We start from the raw sequence: 18535 nt of genomic DNA on the forward strand, positions 1-18535 counted from the left end.
ATTCTTCTGGCGCTTTCATTTTTAAACATGTTTTGCTGACTGTATAAATAGCATCGGATTTCTTTCACTTTGTCAATAAATTTAATATTCAGTGGGATAAATGCTTATATAATCTGTTTTATATTTGGTACACAAGAAGAAAAAAAAACTAAATTGTTCTCATGTTTGTGTGTTCAACATAAATCTCTGCTACAGAATTAATATAAAACTATCCAGTGTTTTCTGACAAGTGACTGATTTTTTCATTTAACTCTGTAATGTAAGAAATAACCACATTTCTCAAAATGTTGCACCATTTCCCTTAACGAGATTTTAAAATTATCGGTTTTTTCTAAAGTTACTGCTTTTTAGCCACATTGCCGTTTTGGTTAGGTATAAATAACTGTAAAATCACAATATTTATATCTTTTCTGATTAGCAGTCAGTTATTTAGTCGAATAAAGAATCTCATCATAACCAAACAAAAACTACTACTTGAATAAAAACGTAATTTTTTAAGTGTTGTAACACTTTACACTAGAGATGCAATGATCCGATACTAATGTCTATGTAGGTCCCAATATTGAAAATGTTTTTGGTGTGTGTATCAGTGATGTGTGAGGTTCATAAAGGCAGATTTATTCACTCTAAGTCTATACTTTGTGCTATGAGTGACATCATTCTTTATTGTTTATGGTACATTTTATTTAAAATTCCTAATTTCACTTCTGAACCAGTTAAAAGGTTTGTTGCAGTTTATTTTTACATCATAACCAAGGTAGTCGATTTTTGTTTTTGTCAATTTAAGACTCATTATTGTTTATTTTTAAATTGCGCTGTCTGAGCAAATTAAAGCTGTTTTTACATCTTTGACTCAACTTGTGAAAGTCAAAGTGTATTGGTGTAATATCAAATAATATGTAATTCAGTATATTTATGTCTTTATTTTTAAAAAAAGAAATGTTTTAAGTCTATTTAGCACGGATTTTTCTATACTGGTTGATGCTAAACCTCAGATATCGGTATCGGAAGTGAAAAAAGTGGATCGGTGCTACTGTCAAATGCCAAAATATTTACTTTACATTTACTTGTAATTAATAATTAAAGATGCAACGAAAACAAGAGGGTTGAATCCCGCTGTGTGTCTAAGCAGACAGACGATTGTTACAGGGCTATTAAACCAGATATTTGACGGATGTGATGTGCTTGTGGAGGTGGTGGAGGAGAAAAGGGGAAAATGAGGGTCTGTCTCATGGAGAGAGTGCCTTCAGCAGCGTCTCTGTCATTTCATAACTCACAACATCGATCTGCTCTCTTTCTCTCCACGCCAAAAAAGCAAACAGTTCAGAGAAGATAAGAGAGCGCGGGCTAGCGCTGTCAGGAAGGAGGGAAGCGGAGTTACCCAAAGGCCAAATTAAGACTGTCGCCCCAAGATCAATCACAGATGATGGCTGACAAATGGCATAGATTTATGAAGTAGGAAACTATTTTCCAAACTTTTCTTGTATAACATTGGAGTCACTAATAGGCTTGTCACAATAAGCAATAAATAATTAATTGCACAATAAATTGAAACAAACTTACTTGGATGCTTTTTTCTCTACCCCAAATTGCATAATACGTCTTCAGGCTGGTGCATTGGTCTTAACTGGCCTCAGTTTTGTTTAGAAACTTCATAATTCACTTTACTTGGTGTTTCTGTTTTGTGTATTTACTTTGGATATTTTAAATGTAAATTCATTCAAATTTAAAGTTTATTGAAGTTTATTGAGCTCAATGCATTAGTATGCCATTATTACTGTTATATTACTTGAAAATGGGTTGAAAACAACATTATCGTTTATCGCAATAACTTCTGGGACAATTTATCGTTATTGTGACAGGCCTAGTCACTAAAGTATTTCTGATGAAAGAGAAATCAAGTGAAGACCATGAATCAAATATGTTTGATTTTCACTAATATATTGTAGTAATGTTTTTAATTTATGTTTTTTCATTTTTCCCACCTTCAGTCAGTCATGTAGAGTACATAAGATGTTGCAATCTTGTTTGTTGTTGCTGAACGCAACATTATTGCAGTTTAATTGAATCCTATTTTTATAGACTTGTTGTAATTTTTCAGTTTAATTAAAAAATATATAATAGTGGTTATAAACTTTGAGCTGCAAATAGGTGAGTCAGCTGCATATTGGACATAATTACTTTTTGTTGAGTACTTATAAAAAATTGTAGTAGGTTAACAACATAAAATTAGGCCCAGGTTTTACTATTTTTTAATTTTTTTTAAGTTCTGGTAATTCAATCAATCCAAGTTTATTTGTATCAGTAATAAGGCAGTTCAAAGTCCTTTACATCTTAAAAATACAAAAGTTAATGTTCACAAACAATAAGATCGTGAACATATTGTTCAATGTAAGGTTATTTTGGTCTTTATTTACTCGCCATGAGCTAAAATAGTATTTAGCTTTAGTAATGTTTTTTTTTTCTTCTAATTTTTCAAAAGTATGAAAACAATCAGGAGGTAGAAACCTTCTCTGTTACTAGTTTAGATTTTCCTTCAGGTGAGGTTAGTTATGATTAAAAACAAAGTATTCCTGATCTGAATATTTGTTTGGTGATTTTGTGAAGTCCAATTAATGGAAACTGTTCACCTTTAGTCACGTTATGTAACAGGAGCCTTAAACTGTCTAAGGAAAGCGTGGCATTCATCAGTCATCTTGTCCTTCAATCTGGTGGACTGTCACTCAGACGCTCACACACAAACACACACGAGTCACAAGTCTGCCTAATTAGGATTTATTGGCATACTTCCAACTTCAAGACTCTAAACTATTATTGATATTTTTTTGCATTACAAAACTTTAATTAATTGTTAATTTTTGCTCGGGTGTCTTATAGTTCTTCTGTCAGTCAAGTCACACTTCAGAAGAGACTGAATAGAGGCAGATGTTTGATAGTTGACCCAACATATCATTGATAAAGTTGAACTTTTATCAGTGATATGATGGTACCAACACACAACTGAGATTAGAGGCAGCAAGGATTGTTTCTAGACGTTATCTGCTTCCAGTTGGTGGCAAAACAAGTGGGAATGATCATTCAAGGCAATCTTCTCCACTGGTCCAAAATCCCTATCGGACACTCACAACAACTTTGTGAACTCATAATCTGATTTAATTTGATAAATGTTGGCAAAACAAGAGCAAAGCAAGTTTTTTTTCCTAAATTAGCATTTATAACATTCTCTTTCATAGTGTTTTTTGAATATTTTTGTCTGCTAACTTATAATTCAAGATTTAACCTCATACCATCGTTTTCCTGCTTTTGCTTTGATTTTTATTGTACATTTTGTTTAGTTGATGATATTACCAAGCTACATTGGATCTTAGGATATGTGATAGTGCTAATTAAGAGTCTGATCATATATGTTGGAATGGAAGAGGAGCACAGAGACGGAGCTGCTTCCATCAGTATTCAGTGAAGCGTGAAACAATCCCGTCTCCCCATCCAGTCATGTGCTGCTCCCACACAGACACATCCATTCACACACAAACACACTCATGCGTTTTATTCAGCTGCTTTTGTTTTGATCGGCCCCTCCTGGGACTGGATGTGACGATGATCTGCTGTAATTGAGGAAGATGAGAGCTGAATGCAAAAGGAGAGCGGGGAGGCAGTGAAAGTGAAAAGTGCTGACACGGATTTTTTTCAGACACTTTCTCCTAAAGATTCATGACATTTTTCTTCATTTTTCTTTAAATCACTAAAAGAGCTTTAAAGTTCTTCTCATTGCGGATACCAGTTCTTAAATAAGACATAAAAAACATAAAATTTCAACAGAAAAGCACAAAGAAGTGTGTTTGCAATTTTGTGTTTATGTATACTTAAGATGTGTATGTAAATGCTAGCTCTCCCGTGGGAATGTGTTTTATATGCTAATGTTAATGTGTATAAGCTGTTTTGGCCCATTGTCATTAGGTTTTCATTAATCGCTTTTATGGAAATGCACAGTGGCTCCACTGCCAAGGGAGTCATTGGCCCACAGTAACGTCTCTGCTTGTCTATGTTGCTTAGCCATTCAGATAGTTTATTGATTTCAGGAAGTATTTTTACAAAAACGATCAATTTACTGATGGATTTAATCTTTTCCGTAGGTAATATTACATTTAAATTGATTATAATAGTGGGATGAGTCTTTTCTCCCAAGGAGTTAGTTATGTTTTCATTATAAATGTTGAAAAAAACACAATTTTGCAATTGCTGTTTCCGTTAAATAAGAAACGCAACTAAAATTACTTGTGAAAAAGTTTATGGAATAAATTTTTAAAAAACATGGCACGCCATCATCCTCCAACCACTTCCTGTCCTAGTCGTCTTCGTACCAACATCCAGTTGTTGATTGTCTGCAAGAAAAGTGTTTTCATTGCAGCTTTGCGAAATAAACCAGAACCGTTCATCAAAAAACAAGAGTTCTTTGACATTGGCATGTATCCAGCAAGAAGATTTATTTTTGAAATGTCAAATTGCGCAGTTTTATGCTAAATGTTTTTAACAACTAGTTGCACTTAAAAATTAAACAAAAGCAGGAAATGGTGTGATGCAAGCAGAAACATGTATCGGAGCTGAAGCTGACAGGATAAACACGCCTGTGTGACCGAATCTCAGGATTCATTTAGACAGTTTCTGCTTCTAGAAGAGGAGTCGTCACGATGGGCTGGTTAACCAATCAGAAGTAGACTAAAGGTAAAATGAGAAACGTTCCTGAAAATGAATGGACTGGTTTTTGTTCTTTTAAGTAACCAAACACTAACTAAAGCAGCACCTGCTTTTGATCATATGCTTCTTAGAAGCAGTACCTTCTTTACTTTCACTTGTGACTTCAATAAGTATCATACACAAGAGGAATAGGGCCTCTTCTGGAAAAAGAAATTCTAACTTTAATCTCTGAATTTTGACTTTTTTTCTCAGAATTCACTCTTTTATTTACTCATAATTATAATGTTTCCTGAGAATTCTGGCGTTAATCCTGGAAGTATCAGTTTTTCACAGAATTATGACTTTAATCTTAGAATTATGACTTTTTTCTCAGATTTGACTTTAATCTCAAAATTCTGACTTTTTTTTCAGATTTATGACTTTAATCTCGGAATTATGACCTTCAAACAATTCAGAATCATGAGATGAAAGTCAAAATTCTCAGAAAAAAAAAATAACTCTAAGAAAAAAAGGTTTGAATTGTTTTTCTTTTTTTTCTTCAGTGACCCCAATCCTCTTCAATAGCATCACATGTTCATTACTGGCTAATTATTCTTGATATTTATTGGCCGAAAACTGAAGCCTCTACATTTCTTTACGTTTTTTGTTTACAATGCAGATGCATAAATTAGGGTACTGTATAGGACGTGTCACTTTCAGGATGTCCACGGAAGATTGTTTATGATAAAAATAAGGTGTGACTCTGCTTTCAGGCATACCTCTTATATCCTCTTTCCTTCATGAACCAGTGTCCCGTGAAATTGGGCTCTAAATTACGAGACCGTGTGAAGGTTTTAAAAACGATCCACTCAGCTGGTAAGGACGTTGACTGGACCACAGCAGTCAGCAGTAGACAGTCCGTGGGCCTGACTTTGGCTTGGGTCTGGTCCAGCGTTGATAAAAAGACAGAATGTTTCTCTTTATCACCTCACAGAGGATGAGATTGTTGTATCAGCTTCATCACTGTCATCACTATCAGCTCCAGCCCATGACAGAGATGGTGAAGATTTTGGTTGAGGTTATAAATCAGAGCTGTTTGACTTGGTATGTGCTCCTCTTTCCAGTAAAATGTTGTCTTTATTTGAATAATAAGGCTCTTATCTCACTGAGTTACTGTTCTTCTGCCCACCACATTCTCTCACTATCGCCCTGTTTTGCTCTTCACACTCTCCACTTTGTCTTTAATCATATATCCTTTCACACTCACACTCCTCATTTAGTTTTTATCTCCTACCCTGGCCCTCACCTCTCCTTGTCCCTCTTTCCCTCCACTCTAGAGAAAGTAGAGGTATTGGATTCCCAAAAGCAGCTCAAGCCATCCTTTTCTTTTCATCAGACTGTTGAGTTGAGGCTAAATTTAATCAGCTGTCTCGCTATAAAGCTGTAAACATCCAGCTTAGATTGATCTGCTCTCTCGTGTTGAGGTTGTGGACTATTTCCTCAGCTCCACAACCAGCTAGATTTAATCAGATCTCTAAATTTCAACAGACTTTAATGTTTTTCAATAACCATTCATTTCATTCTTGTAATAAAACAGGAACTTTGTGGTGGAAAGTATCACTTGATCAAGCTTTCTGCTTGTTTACTAGTTTGAATCCCTGAATTGTAAACATATTGTTGTTCATTTCAAAGTCAAGTTCATTTGTGTTGCAAATTTCAGCAACAAATCAGTCCAAAGAGCTTTTTCACCATAAAAACATCATATAGTCACCATCAACAGACATTAGGTTTTGTCAACAAAATCATCAATCAAATATGTTGGTCAATGTTGTATTTACTACTAATCAAAGGCAACTTTAAATATTTTTGGTTTTAGCCTTGATTTAAAGGCTGTTATCCAGTTTTCTGGAAGTTTGTTCCAGTTTTGTGGTGTATATTATAGTTTTTAGGCGATAGAAGACTGACTTTGTAACCATCTTTATGTGACTCTGAAAGTTCAGATCGGAGCCAGCCAGATTTCAGGCCTGATCTCTAATTTCTAGCAGTAACAGCTGAAGTTGAGTACTGACCCTGGATCATTCCTCTATGGGTCCAAAGATGACCCATAGAGGAATGATCTCTATGGGTCATCTTTTGCTTAAAGCTGCCATTTTTTAAAATGCTGCCAGAATTGAACACATAGTACAAAGTGGTTAGTTTGTACTATTTCTTTTTTTAATTTAACCAAAGTATTCATATTATATTGTTATTATAATAGAAATAGTTTCAAGATGACAATATTGTTGTTTATGAAGATAAATTCTAGGACAATTTATCATTACTCCATCTTCTCATCCCAGATGAAGATACATCCTACCAATAGCTGTAACAAATATTTATTTTGGACTGAAAAATTACATATTTTTGGGCTGAACTTCTGCAGGAAAGGCTGATCTGATTGGTTTAAACGTTTGCTGGGGGGCACCAGGTAGAAAAAGCCATTTGTCAGCACTATCCGCCACTCAGGCAGAAGCCTACGAGAGGTAGACAGAACTCAATTTCAGCATTAATGGAATAATACCACGGTTAATGTGCTGTCTACTGGAGCAGAACACAAGGTCAGTTCAGGGTCACATTTTTAGAGATCTGGTCACGTGGATGCAGCACCCAATTCACAGCTACTGCTAATTTAAATGTCTGTGGTACTGCTGAATTTAAAACTAAATATTAAGTTATTCATTTATCACCTGCCTTGAGGAATGGCAATAGAGAAACCTTGATGTACCAAACCTAAGTCATGTTTTAAATAAAGTTAAAGAGAAGCTTGTTAATCAATTATAATCATGTTTAAGCTCATGAATAAATGCCATTCTGGCTTTACAGCCAGTAATATTATGGAGACTTTCGGAGCATTTTGGATAAAAAAAAAACTCATATTACTGTCATTCCTAGACTAAAGTACAATGGCTACACCATTGTACTAGATAACCTCAGATAAACTGGAGTATCTGGGATTGTGCTTAGATTATTTAATTAATTTTGAAACAATAGAAATGTTCCATTGATGAAAGATTTCTACATCAGACTGTTCTAATAAAAACTGTAAAAGTTCCCAAGTCTAAAGTTTTGGATCATAAACTTTTAAATTTTTACTCATTCTTATTATTCTTATTCACAATAAATCAATTAATTGCTTGATAAATTAAAACAAGCTGAACAATTTCCATTTGCATAACTTAAAGTTTCTCTTTTCTGTCTTTCTATAAAAGACTGAATGACAAAAGTCTTCAGTCTGGTGTTTTGGTCTTTTTTGAAGGATAATTTTGTTTACAGAGGTTTCATCATTCATTTATTTGTTGGTTCTGTTGTTTTATTTCATTTGGATATTTAAAATGTCTTCCACTTCCAGTCTTAAATGTTTATTAAAATTGAAAGTTTATTGATCTTTGAGAATATATTCTTGCTTTGTTATGGTATTACAGTTATATACTTGAAAATGGTCTCAAAACAATATCATTTATCACAATGACTTAAGGTGGATTAATCCGATCATGAAGTTTGAGTTGCATTTTTGTTTTGTTCACTTTTGACGCTCTAAAATTAAGTTTCATGTAGTAATTATGGATTTTATTTATTTTAACACCAGGGTTACTTCTTGCTCTTTGAATCCATGTTGGACTCTGTCCTGTACGCCAGAGACTGTTACTTGGCTGACGGTGGTTCAGGTAAGTGGTATAAATATTTAATGTTTGTGTTTTGTAAAATATAAATGTATATTTAATTTGTTTCTGGCTGCGATTAATGTTACATTTTAGATTCTCATTTGCTATAGAAAAAAGAAAAATATTTTGAGGTAATATCTTTAAGGAGAAAAGGCGGCACTAATGACAAAACAACTTAGTTTTATGTTTTTAAATGTTGTGACAGATTTGTTGTGGTAGGAACATTTCTAGATGGTGAAAATGGTAAATAGCCTGCACTTGTTTAACGCCTTATCAAGTCAGAGGACTCCAAAGCATGTTACACTACTTTCATAAATCATACAATATTAGTGGTAAACTACATCAATTTCAAATTAAATTCAAAAATACTTTATTGATCCCAAAGTGAAATTAAATAATAATACATTATCCACCCCAAGTTTATTGGTCTGTACCCACACTTTTTCCGTTTAAGAAATGACAAATGCCGGGCTAATTCCCTCGTTTGTTCGTGGAACGTGGCATTATTCATAACGATAAACTACAATGCCTAGATCAGCAATCATTGACCCAATACAAGAGAAATTTGCCTAGTCCTCTCTTGCACCTTGACAGAACTGACAGAAACCAAACTGTTTATAGAATTGCATCCAGAGAGAAAGCATATTTTTACCAAAACATTTCCAATTTCTCAGCTTTAATTTAAGTCATATTTTATACAAATCTGATAAGAAATAAGGACACCAAACCCCCCAAATTCTGTCTCATTCTGAATTTTAACATTTTAATTTTGTGGACATAGTAATGGCGCCTGAAGGTGAGCAACACTAGCTTTAGCGGTTAATGGGCAATGTCCAAGCCAGTAATATATTTTGATGGCTAAGACTAGAGAAAGTGAAAGAAATTAAAATGTAAATATAATTTATATTCAGTCATTTAGCTAGATCTCTCTAGGTTTTGCCTCAGTAGCAGCTAGCCTTAAATATGATTGTCTATTGAATAAAAAATGGGTATTTTTAATAGTGAATATGAGGTGACATAAAGAAACTCAAGGATATTAGCTTGACACATTTGAAATTATTATTTTTTTTCTTTTGTCATCACATCACTGGCACAAATGTAATGGTTTGTGCCAAATGTGACCATGCTGGGAAACGGTTCCACCTCACTGCCTTTACTGGCTCCGTGGGACATGAGAAGGTTCACACTTACACAACAACGCACACACACCCACACACACACGCCCACACACACAGGGGCAGCCAGAATGACAAGCACCTATAGAGACAAATGAGCATGAAAGGAAGATTGGACAGGTGAGACATGACCTGAGTGGGACAAAAGCGTACAGGTCAGAGGTCAGCGTATGGTTCTTCATGACTTAAATGTTGATGGTCTGAGCTCACTGTCACTTCCTGGGTCTAATGCTCAAAGCTTCAAATGGTTAAAGGTGAGGTAGATATTATTAATATTAGTAATCGATCGGCACATCTTTTTTGACGCTTTTCTTTTCGAACCTTCCCCGACTGGGAAGCAAACTTTCCCGGCTGGGGAAGTTTGCTGTGAAAAGGAGACAGTTGAGTTTGAAAACTCAACTTCTGCTTTGAGGAAGACGGCATTTCAAGATAATAGCCATGAAGAGAGCACTGTTCAGACCCCTGTCGTAGGGAACGATTTCTCCAAATGATAAATGCTAAATTATTTAGCACGATAATTTATCATTTATCGTGCTAAATTTCTAATTATGGTAAGAGTTCCAATTTGTTGTTGTCAAAGTAAATTCCAATTAATGTTGTTTAGCCCCCAGCCCCAAAGGGTCCATATTGTTTAGAGTATTTTTCCCACTGTTTAAGGAAAGTACAAATACATGTTAACTGATCTGAAAATATGATTAAATGTAGTTATTGTGTACATTTTAATGATACAAATCACTAATATGAGAATCAGAAATACAAACTAAGTCATTTTATCGATGGATGATTTCCACTGGCAGATTTTTTTTGACTTAAGGAAAAAATTTATTGTTAAAAGTAAAATCTTCCAGTGGAAGTAGTGCTTTTTCATCAATATTAAGGAATTATTGACTTAAAACAATCTCCTAAATATTACTGGGAATTTACTTGGAATCTAATTTTGTCTAATTTCAAGAATACCAAGATATTTACTCTAAAAACTAGACAAAAATATTTGGTAAGACTTTGTGTTTTTGCAATGTAACCAAATAAAAAAAATCATGTCAAATACATACAACTAAACAAAGAGAGTTTAGTAATGAAAACGCAAACTGGATCATTTCAGATTCAAAATAAATCCAATAAATGATGGCAACTTCGTCAAATCACCACATTATGTGCAAAATAATAAAATGTTGCTATGTTTGTATGCAGGAAGCACTGTTTGCTATGAGTGGAGATCCTCCATGTTGTATTAGTTTGTCTACAAGCCACATAAAGTTGAGTGCAATGCTGAAAAAATTGCAAATCCATTAAGTCACTGTGCTGTGTTGGATTTCTCCAGTTTTATTCCAATGCGTATTTTTAGATTTGAAGTGTTTGTGCCTGTGCTGAGTTATTAGCCCAGCCCTGCAGCGTTGCTGCTATATGTGTGTTTAAGCTACATTAGAGCAGAGTTACAGCAGCTCCCCCATATTCCCCACAACATTAACTTCCCCTTCATCCTGAAATGTGTCCCCACATGCCTGGCACAGTACAGTGTCCAGGGAAAAGAGATCTGTTTTGTACTATAACCCCCCTTCCTGCACTTTCTTTTTCCTCTTTTACAGGCCACCAATGGGATGGGGGGTGGAGAGGGGCAAAGATGGCTAAAGTACAGGGTGGGGGTGAATGGGAGTGGGGCGCTTGACAAACGGCCTGTGAGCAGCGAATCGAGAAGGACGCAGATGTCAAAGCCATGAATCTATTGATGCTACCCTTCCTCGTTTTTCAGTATTTCTGCACATTACACCCGCGTTTGGCGCTTTGTTGCTCTTGCTTTTTTACAGACGGGCCTGTCCTGATTCTGCCTACTCAGCACCTACACCTTCACCAGTCAGTCGCATCATTAGTCACTTGGATCTGTAGTCAGAAAAACATGAACTGACAAAGCTTCTGTTTGCGTGTGTTAATAATTGAGTACATTATCAGTAAACATGGTGACACTCAGGGTCAGCTAATAAGGGAGGCTATAAGTTGTCTGTCATCGTGCTTTCACACATCATGTTAGGCTCTTCACGCGTAACCTGGAATGAAAAATAAAATATCCTACATGCGTGGCTTATATTATCAAATCTTCAAAATCTGTCGAAAAGTTGGGGATTCAAAAGGATTCAAACAAAGTACTTCAGAGCCACATTTAGAGATCCAGTGATTTGATATTAATATCCGTATCAGCTCCAATATTGAAAGAAATTCTAGATCGGGCATCGTTACAATGTTCCCGATCCATAAGGGTGGATCTATTCAATCTAATTCTATGCTTTCTGCTCTGATCGACATTATGCTTTATTATTTATTTTACATCATATTTATAATTTCTAATTGCATTTCTGAACCATTTGAAAGGAGGGTTGTTTCTGTTCATGTTTTACATGTTTAACCAAAACCTTCTGTTGATTAAACAGAAGGTTTAATCAACCTTCTGTTTTTGTCAGTTTAAGTAAATCCAAAATTTGCTAGAAAAATCAATTTTAGGTTAATTTTGAGATTAATCTAAAAAAAAAAAAATAATGCTTAGGAAAAAACTTGAAAATCTTTTGAGTTTCGAAAGTCAGAAATATTTAGTTTTGAAACTAAGATTTCCATGCTTTTTCTAGAAAATGTCCTAGACCAAGTTTATCTGTTTTTGTTCCAATGTTTTCATCATACAGGTATTATTTGGTGCAGCCATATACTTCATTTATTTTTTTTTCTTTTGAGAATCCAAGAAAAATATTTCTGTGGTCCAAAAGCTCCTTATGTTTTCGGTTTTCCTGCATGTTTCACTATAATCTATCATAATACGTAAAAATAACGACGTTGTATCCTGTTCCAATTCTTGTTGAAATCATTTGACTTTGTTTTGCATTCTTCCTACATTTAAATTGATTTAGTTTTGACTTGTGGTCATGAAAGTAGTCAGGCCCTTGGTGTAGGCCTCGGAGTTGGCTAATGTTGCTTCACAGCAGGAATAAATTTGGCTTCAAGCATCTTGTGTCTAATCACCAAGGATATTAGCCATTCAAGCCTTTTCACAACTGATCTGAGTATTCTGATGTGAAACTCCAATGACCAAACATTAAAGTTTGCACATAATGTTCATTTTAGGTCATAAATTATTCATTTGGTAATTTACACAATGAGATTACAAAGACAAAACAATAACAAAAAACACTTATAAATTAATCTTATGACATTGTCCAACCCAACTTACCCAACTTTATTTTTGTGTTTTGTTTTGTTTTTTTAGGAAACAAATAGATAAAAATCTAAAACCGAAGTGATCAGAGAGAAGTTTCAAATCTCAGAAAACTCTTGCATCTGAAATAATAAAATTATTACATAATCTGCCACTTGTTTGTTTATTTTTTGCTTGCATTTCTGTTTTATTTCGGAATAACTCCGCTGATGTTTTGGGTAGTGGTGCAGCCATTAATTATACCTTTTGTTTGTATCTTTTTTTTCTTTAGGATTAATTTGGTTTAGCTGCTGAATTAAATCTTAGAGCAGAGTAATGCTATTATTGATTTTGTAAAGGTTTAATTTCACATTTACCCTGTAGCCTTAAGAGGATAAGAAAGAAAAGAAAGTGAGTTGCATTTTTCTGTCTGATTTAGAAATAAATTTTCTCTATTCTTATTTAGTATATTATGCCAAGCAAAGAATAAAGGCTAAAAAGAATCTAAGTTAAACCGCTCTGTACTTTGTTGTCCTACAGCAATGACAGAAACACACTTCCAAAGTTTTTTTTTATGTTAGGATGTGCAGATATTTTTCAACACAAACATAAAACGATACAAATTAATTCAACTGGTTGCAGTTTCTTTTATTTGTCCTGCCAAAATGCAGAACTAATGCATTTTAATGTCTACCTTTATTAATGTTGTCATTTTCTGTTTCTCTATAGAATTGATTTATTACCTGGCACTAGCTGCACTCAGTTTGATTGTTAAACATATTTTTTGATTTGTCAGGAACTGATTAAAGCTTTGATATTCTTCCATTTTTGTAAACTTTTTGCTTTGAACAAATTAAAATGACCTTTTTTTTGTTGCTTTATAGCCTGAAATATAATGTAAATCTTAGACATTCAGATCAAAACTATATCTATATATAGAGAAAACAACTTTATAGGGTTTCATAAATGTATACACAATCTATTTTCTCTAGAAACGTGGCTCAAGAAAGGTTTTTATTTTATTTTTTAAAGTTTATGAATTAACATAAATGATGAAAATTGAGTGGTTATAGTTTTTTTTTTTTTTTTTTGCAGTGCTTGGCAACATATTCGTTCTTAAGTTACAAATTTATCCAGTCAATTTAAGAGTGTATTAATCTCAGATAGTTTGTAACTTTTAGATGTTGTCTATCAGCCAGGAGAATAATGTAAATAAAAACCAAAACATATTTTTCTTTAATTTAAATAAAAACCATGTTTCTATTTGACTATAAGAGCTCTAGTTCGCCGTATGTTGCAGTCTGAGGCAAAGCTGTGCGCCATTGTTTCTGGGATGAGCTATGCAACATAAAGTATGAAAAATTAAAGTAGGACAAAGTGGTCATCTGGCCATATTTGTGATGGATACAGTCATTACGGCGCATTCATAAAATTAATGTAAATGTCCACACCCACTGCATGCCCGACCGTTCTATGATTGAATTTGTAAAATGGTTTGTTAGTCATTATATTTGTTATTAAAAAAAACCCAACTCATCACTGAATTGACTTTTTCAGACTAAAACTTTCCTCCCATTCCTCTAGTTATGATTAATGATCTTTTGTTTAGAATAAAATAAATATCTTAATGGATTAACTCATTGTTGTCTGGAAAGAAAGTCCAAGCAACAATGACAAATTAAAACTTTCAATTGTTTCATTTAAATGTGTTTTTTATTTCTGTCTTGGATTATAACAGGGGTGTCCAAATTGTGGCTCAGGTACCATTAGCGGCCCTTGAAGTGATTCTGTGTGGCCACAATTCAAGAATAGCACAGATACAGTTCACCAGTTGATGTTGGTATCCTTAAAACAAAATCAAAGTGAAATTTTCACTCATCAAAAATAAAAAATAAATGTGAACAAATTAAAATAATCTTAAATTCGAAAACTTAAGAAACGACACAAACTGTTCACCTTTTAATAAACACATTTTTTCTTTTATTTGAATTTAACACTACATAGCACCAGTAAACATCCAGTAACTTTTGGTGGTACACCATTTAATAAGCCAGACTACATACAGGAGTTTTTTTTATATTTTAAATAAAAATGTTGGCAGACTAGAATACATCTAAAAAGATTCAGATTTTAGATGTATTTAAGGAAGAATAGTCTCTAGTATGGTAGAGACCAATAGGGATTCTTAAATAAGCAAACAAAAATACAGATACTTTCTGTATAGAAATCGGACTGGTACATATCATTAAAACATTTTGTATTTAGTTTGTTTTTAGTTTTTAGAATCGTTTCTACATTTTTCAGAACAGATCCACTTTTGTGCCCAACGACTACTTTTAGTTTTACAGTTGTTGAGTTTTGCAAATAGTTTTGACATCTCTGGGTTGAAGAAAATGTTTTTAAACTTGAGAGTTAATTGTATTTCTCTCAACTAATAGTTTTTTTAGTGAAATAAAGGAATAAAGTCCTGTCTTTAAAAGTGTGTCATTTTTATTTCTTATTCCAGTGTATCCAGATCTTTGTAACATCAGCCTGGCAGCTGTGGGAGATGCACAGAAGCACCAAGACCGCTTTGCATTCTGGGAGGACGTATATGGCTTCAATATGGCATGCATGAAGACAGCGGTGGTGCCTGAGGCGGTGGTGGAAGTGGTGCAGGCGGAGACACTCATCTCTGAACCTGCTGTTGTACAGGTAAACATCCTGACAATCCAAAAATCAGAACCTCTCTGCACAGTAATAAGAAGTAAGAAAAGACCACAAGCCATTTCTCCCGCTGGCCTTGGACTGTCACATTTGTTTTGGTTGTATTTACCCAGAGTGCCGTGTGCTGTAGTCCACTTCCTGCTCTGGTTGTCTTGGCATTCACATACTGTATATATTTGAACTGCACTAGGTTTGTAGGCGGAGCGGACCAGGGTTCACTTTTTTGGTCCGCATCAGAGTTTGATGGCTCATTCACACCTCTGCAAACAAACCAGACTTTCTACGCAAATGAACAAGAGTTGGGTTAAAGCGGTCCACCCAGCACCCTCAGTTAACTTAAATCCTAATTATTTAAAAGGAAGTCACACAAAGTAGTTATGTGGGAAGTAGTTATGCAAGTCCCTGGAGTGCTTTGCTGAGACAGAAACATTGAAGCTGTTAGATTCGTAAAATGAGAACCAGAGTTAGCTCTTGGACCAAGAGAGAGGCTCATGGAGTTTCAGGAAGTGTTTGTGGTGATGGATCTGCCTAATCCTTGTTTAGGTTCCTTCATTACTCTCAGCAGGCTTCAAATACAAACTGATTGCAAGCTTTTCTCTGAGATAAAACCCACAAACAAACCCAGTGAAACCGTGTCGCATGTAAGAACAAAGAATTCCCAGAAAAGCCCTTCTTAAGGAGCCGGAGCTGTGTTCCTTTGCCAGTTAGCGCCTCTGATAAGTGTTGCGTCCTCCAGCCATCAGGGCGGGTGATGAATGAGGGGAGAACATTGATGTAATGGAATTTGAATCCTCTAATCAATAGCTTCTCCCCTCAAGTGACAAATAGTCACCCCCTCTGCCCAAATTACAAGGACTCTCATCTATTGCCTCCCGTTGATACGATCCAGTAGCATTCCATTAGAGCTGGCTGCAATTCCGGAAAATTGAGAGCAAGCGGTTTTGTGGAATTATAAATTCCCACTGAACAGATGAGGGGTTTTTTTATACCTCAGTGAAAATAGATTGAACTGTTTAACTTCAGAAATGTTAACTTGCTGTCATTTAAATGTAGGGATTCGCCATCAGCTTCTGATACTGATGTCTGAGGTTTGGTATTGGTTGATACCGATTTAGAGAAAAAATGGTTTAATTGACTTAAAATGGTTTTGTTTTCTTTTAAGCAAACATAAATGTATTTGATCACAAATATATTTGATAACGTAAATACACAAATGGCTTCACAAGTTTGGTCAAGCATGTAAAAACAACTTTAATTTGTTCAGTCAGTTCAATTAGAGGTATAACACCCAATGTAAAAATAAATGAAGAAACTGAAACTGACAAAAACAATTCAAACATGTGAAAGTAATCTGCCACACACCTATCAAAAAGTGCAATAGCGAATTTTACATACAATGTAAAATGCACAATAAAGCTCAGTGCAGAAAGTATAGAATTAGACTGTATAGATCTGGACATATTGTCACCGATACCCAACATTGAATTGGTTTCAATATCTATACTGATTCAGATGTTATCAGATCGGTGCATTTATATTATCATTTCAGGTCTCTGTGAACTTTTCTGAAAATGCTCAAAATAGGCTCTATAAGTAGGTTCTCATCCAGCACACAACTCTTTTTGTCTCATTTATTTTTAAATTAAAATATATACACATAATTACTGTGTCTTCCTCCAATCTGGAAAACTTGTAAAGATTTGGGCTCCACAAAACACGTTCAGTAAAATCGGGTCCAAAATGTTTTCAAAGCTGCAAACTGGAACCTTCTTTTATTAATAATAATTTCAGGATATTACAGAGAAACGTTGGACCGGTGCACATTACTTGTGACAATTTTAACCTTGTTTGCACACAACTGTAGTACCAGTCGTTTTATGGTAAGAAAACCCAACATATAAATGAGAATCAACTTATTTATGGCCTCTTTTGGCACCTATTGCTGTGTGAAGCAGCAGTTTTTATGAAAGACATAGGTTTCCTCTGACTACCCTGCTTTTCCGTTGAGTTTCTTTTGTGTTTTTATGATATAGTGTTTTTATAAATCCGTTTTATGTTTTGCTTCGTCTTGTATTGTTTAATCTGCTGTTGTTTACCGTTTTGTTTAATTTGTTGTCGTTATGTCTGTTTTGCTTCAACAGACGTTGGACTGTAACACAGTGTGCCTGTCAGAGCTGGAGTTTACTACAGATTTCTTGCTAAAGATAACAAAAACCACAGACTGCACGGTAAGAATTACAAACAGATATTCACCTTATTATCACCACTCTTGATCACTGAGGCAACTTGGAAGAAAGCAACTATTTAACTAACTTTTTATATAATTTAATGCTGCAGAAATGTTATCTGAACAAATATCTTGGTGCAAGTTTTTTTGTTTGTGTCACAAACATTAAAAAAAAGAAAACGTAGCAGGAAACACGTTTGTTCACCTGTCATTTACCAGAAATGTGTAGAAAAGACGCCAGGCAGACAAGACATCATTCAGACCCTGATGATTGAATGTTTGGTTTCAAGATGCTGTCAGCTGGAATCAGAGATGTTAGTAAATGTGACTTTAAAAAGGTCTTACAAATGATGTCCAGCACTTATAGGGCAAAGCTTATAAATATGTATTAACTGGAAGCATAAGTCTATTCTTTTAAACTGAAGTTTGAGCAATTGTCACTGCAAATTCATGGTACATGATTTTTTTCAAATCTACTTTAATTTTCTGTGAGTACGGTCTTAATATCAGGCAAAAATCTGATCAATAAAGCACTCATATACTTTTAAGACGTTAATTTCATATTATTCGGTCAGTGTATACAACAGTGCTTCACTGCAGCACTGTGCACTGCAAAAACACAAAATCAAACCAAGCATTTTTGGTCTGGTTTCTATAACAAATATATTAGAACACATGAAATAATAACTAATTTATGAGGAACTTTTTAGGAAGAAATATGAGCTTGTTTTAAGTCAATAATTACTTAATATTGATGTAAAGTGCTATTTCCACCGACAAATTATTTCACATATAATGTTGGAAAAATGCCGTTTGTACGTGAAATAATCTGCCATTGGAACTAGTACTTTTTAAAATCAATATTAAGGAATTATTG

At 34.4% G+C, this 18535-nt stretch overlaps 1 protein-coding gene across 2 annotated transcripts in view; it reads left to right on the forward strand.

The window, feature by feature from the left end:
* The window catches only part of prmt3 (protein arginine methyltransferase 3), a 52448-nt gene that overhangs the window by 14660 nt on the left and 19253 nt on the right, over positions 1 to 18535 (forward strand). For both annotated transcript variants that reach the window (XM_005807514.3, XM_023333026.1), the window contains 3 exons: positions 8300 to 8378; positions 15232 to 15419; positions 17573 to 17659. In XM_005807514.3, the coding sequence (XP_005807571.2) occupies positions 8300 to 8378; positions 15232 to 15419; positions 17573 to 17659 (354 nt within the window). The remainder of the gene's footprint in view (positions 1 to 8299; positions 8379 to 15231; positions 15420 to 17572; positions 17660 to 18535) is intronic.

The sequence above is a fragment of the Xiphophorus maculatus genome, chromosome 4 (assembly GCF_002775205.1).
Source record: "Xiphophorus maculatus strain JP 163 A chromosome 4, X_maculatus-5.0-male, whole genome shotgun sequence".
Classification (NCBI taxonomy): domain Eukaryota; kingdom Metazoa; phylum Chordata; class Actinopteri; order Cyprinodontiformes; family Poeciliidae; genus Xiphophorus; species Xiphophorus maculatus.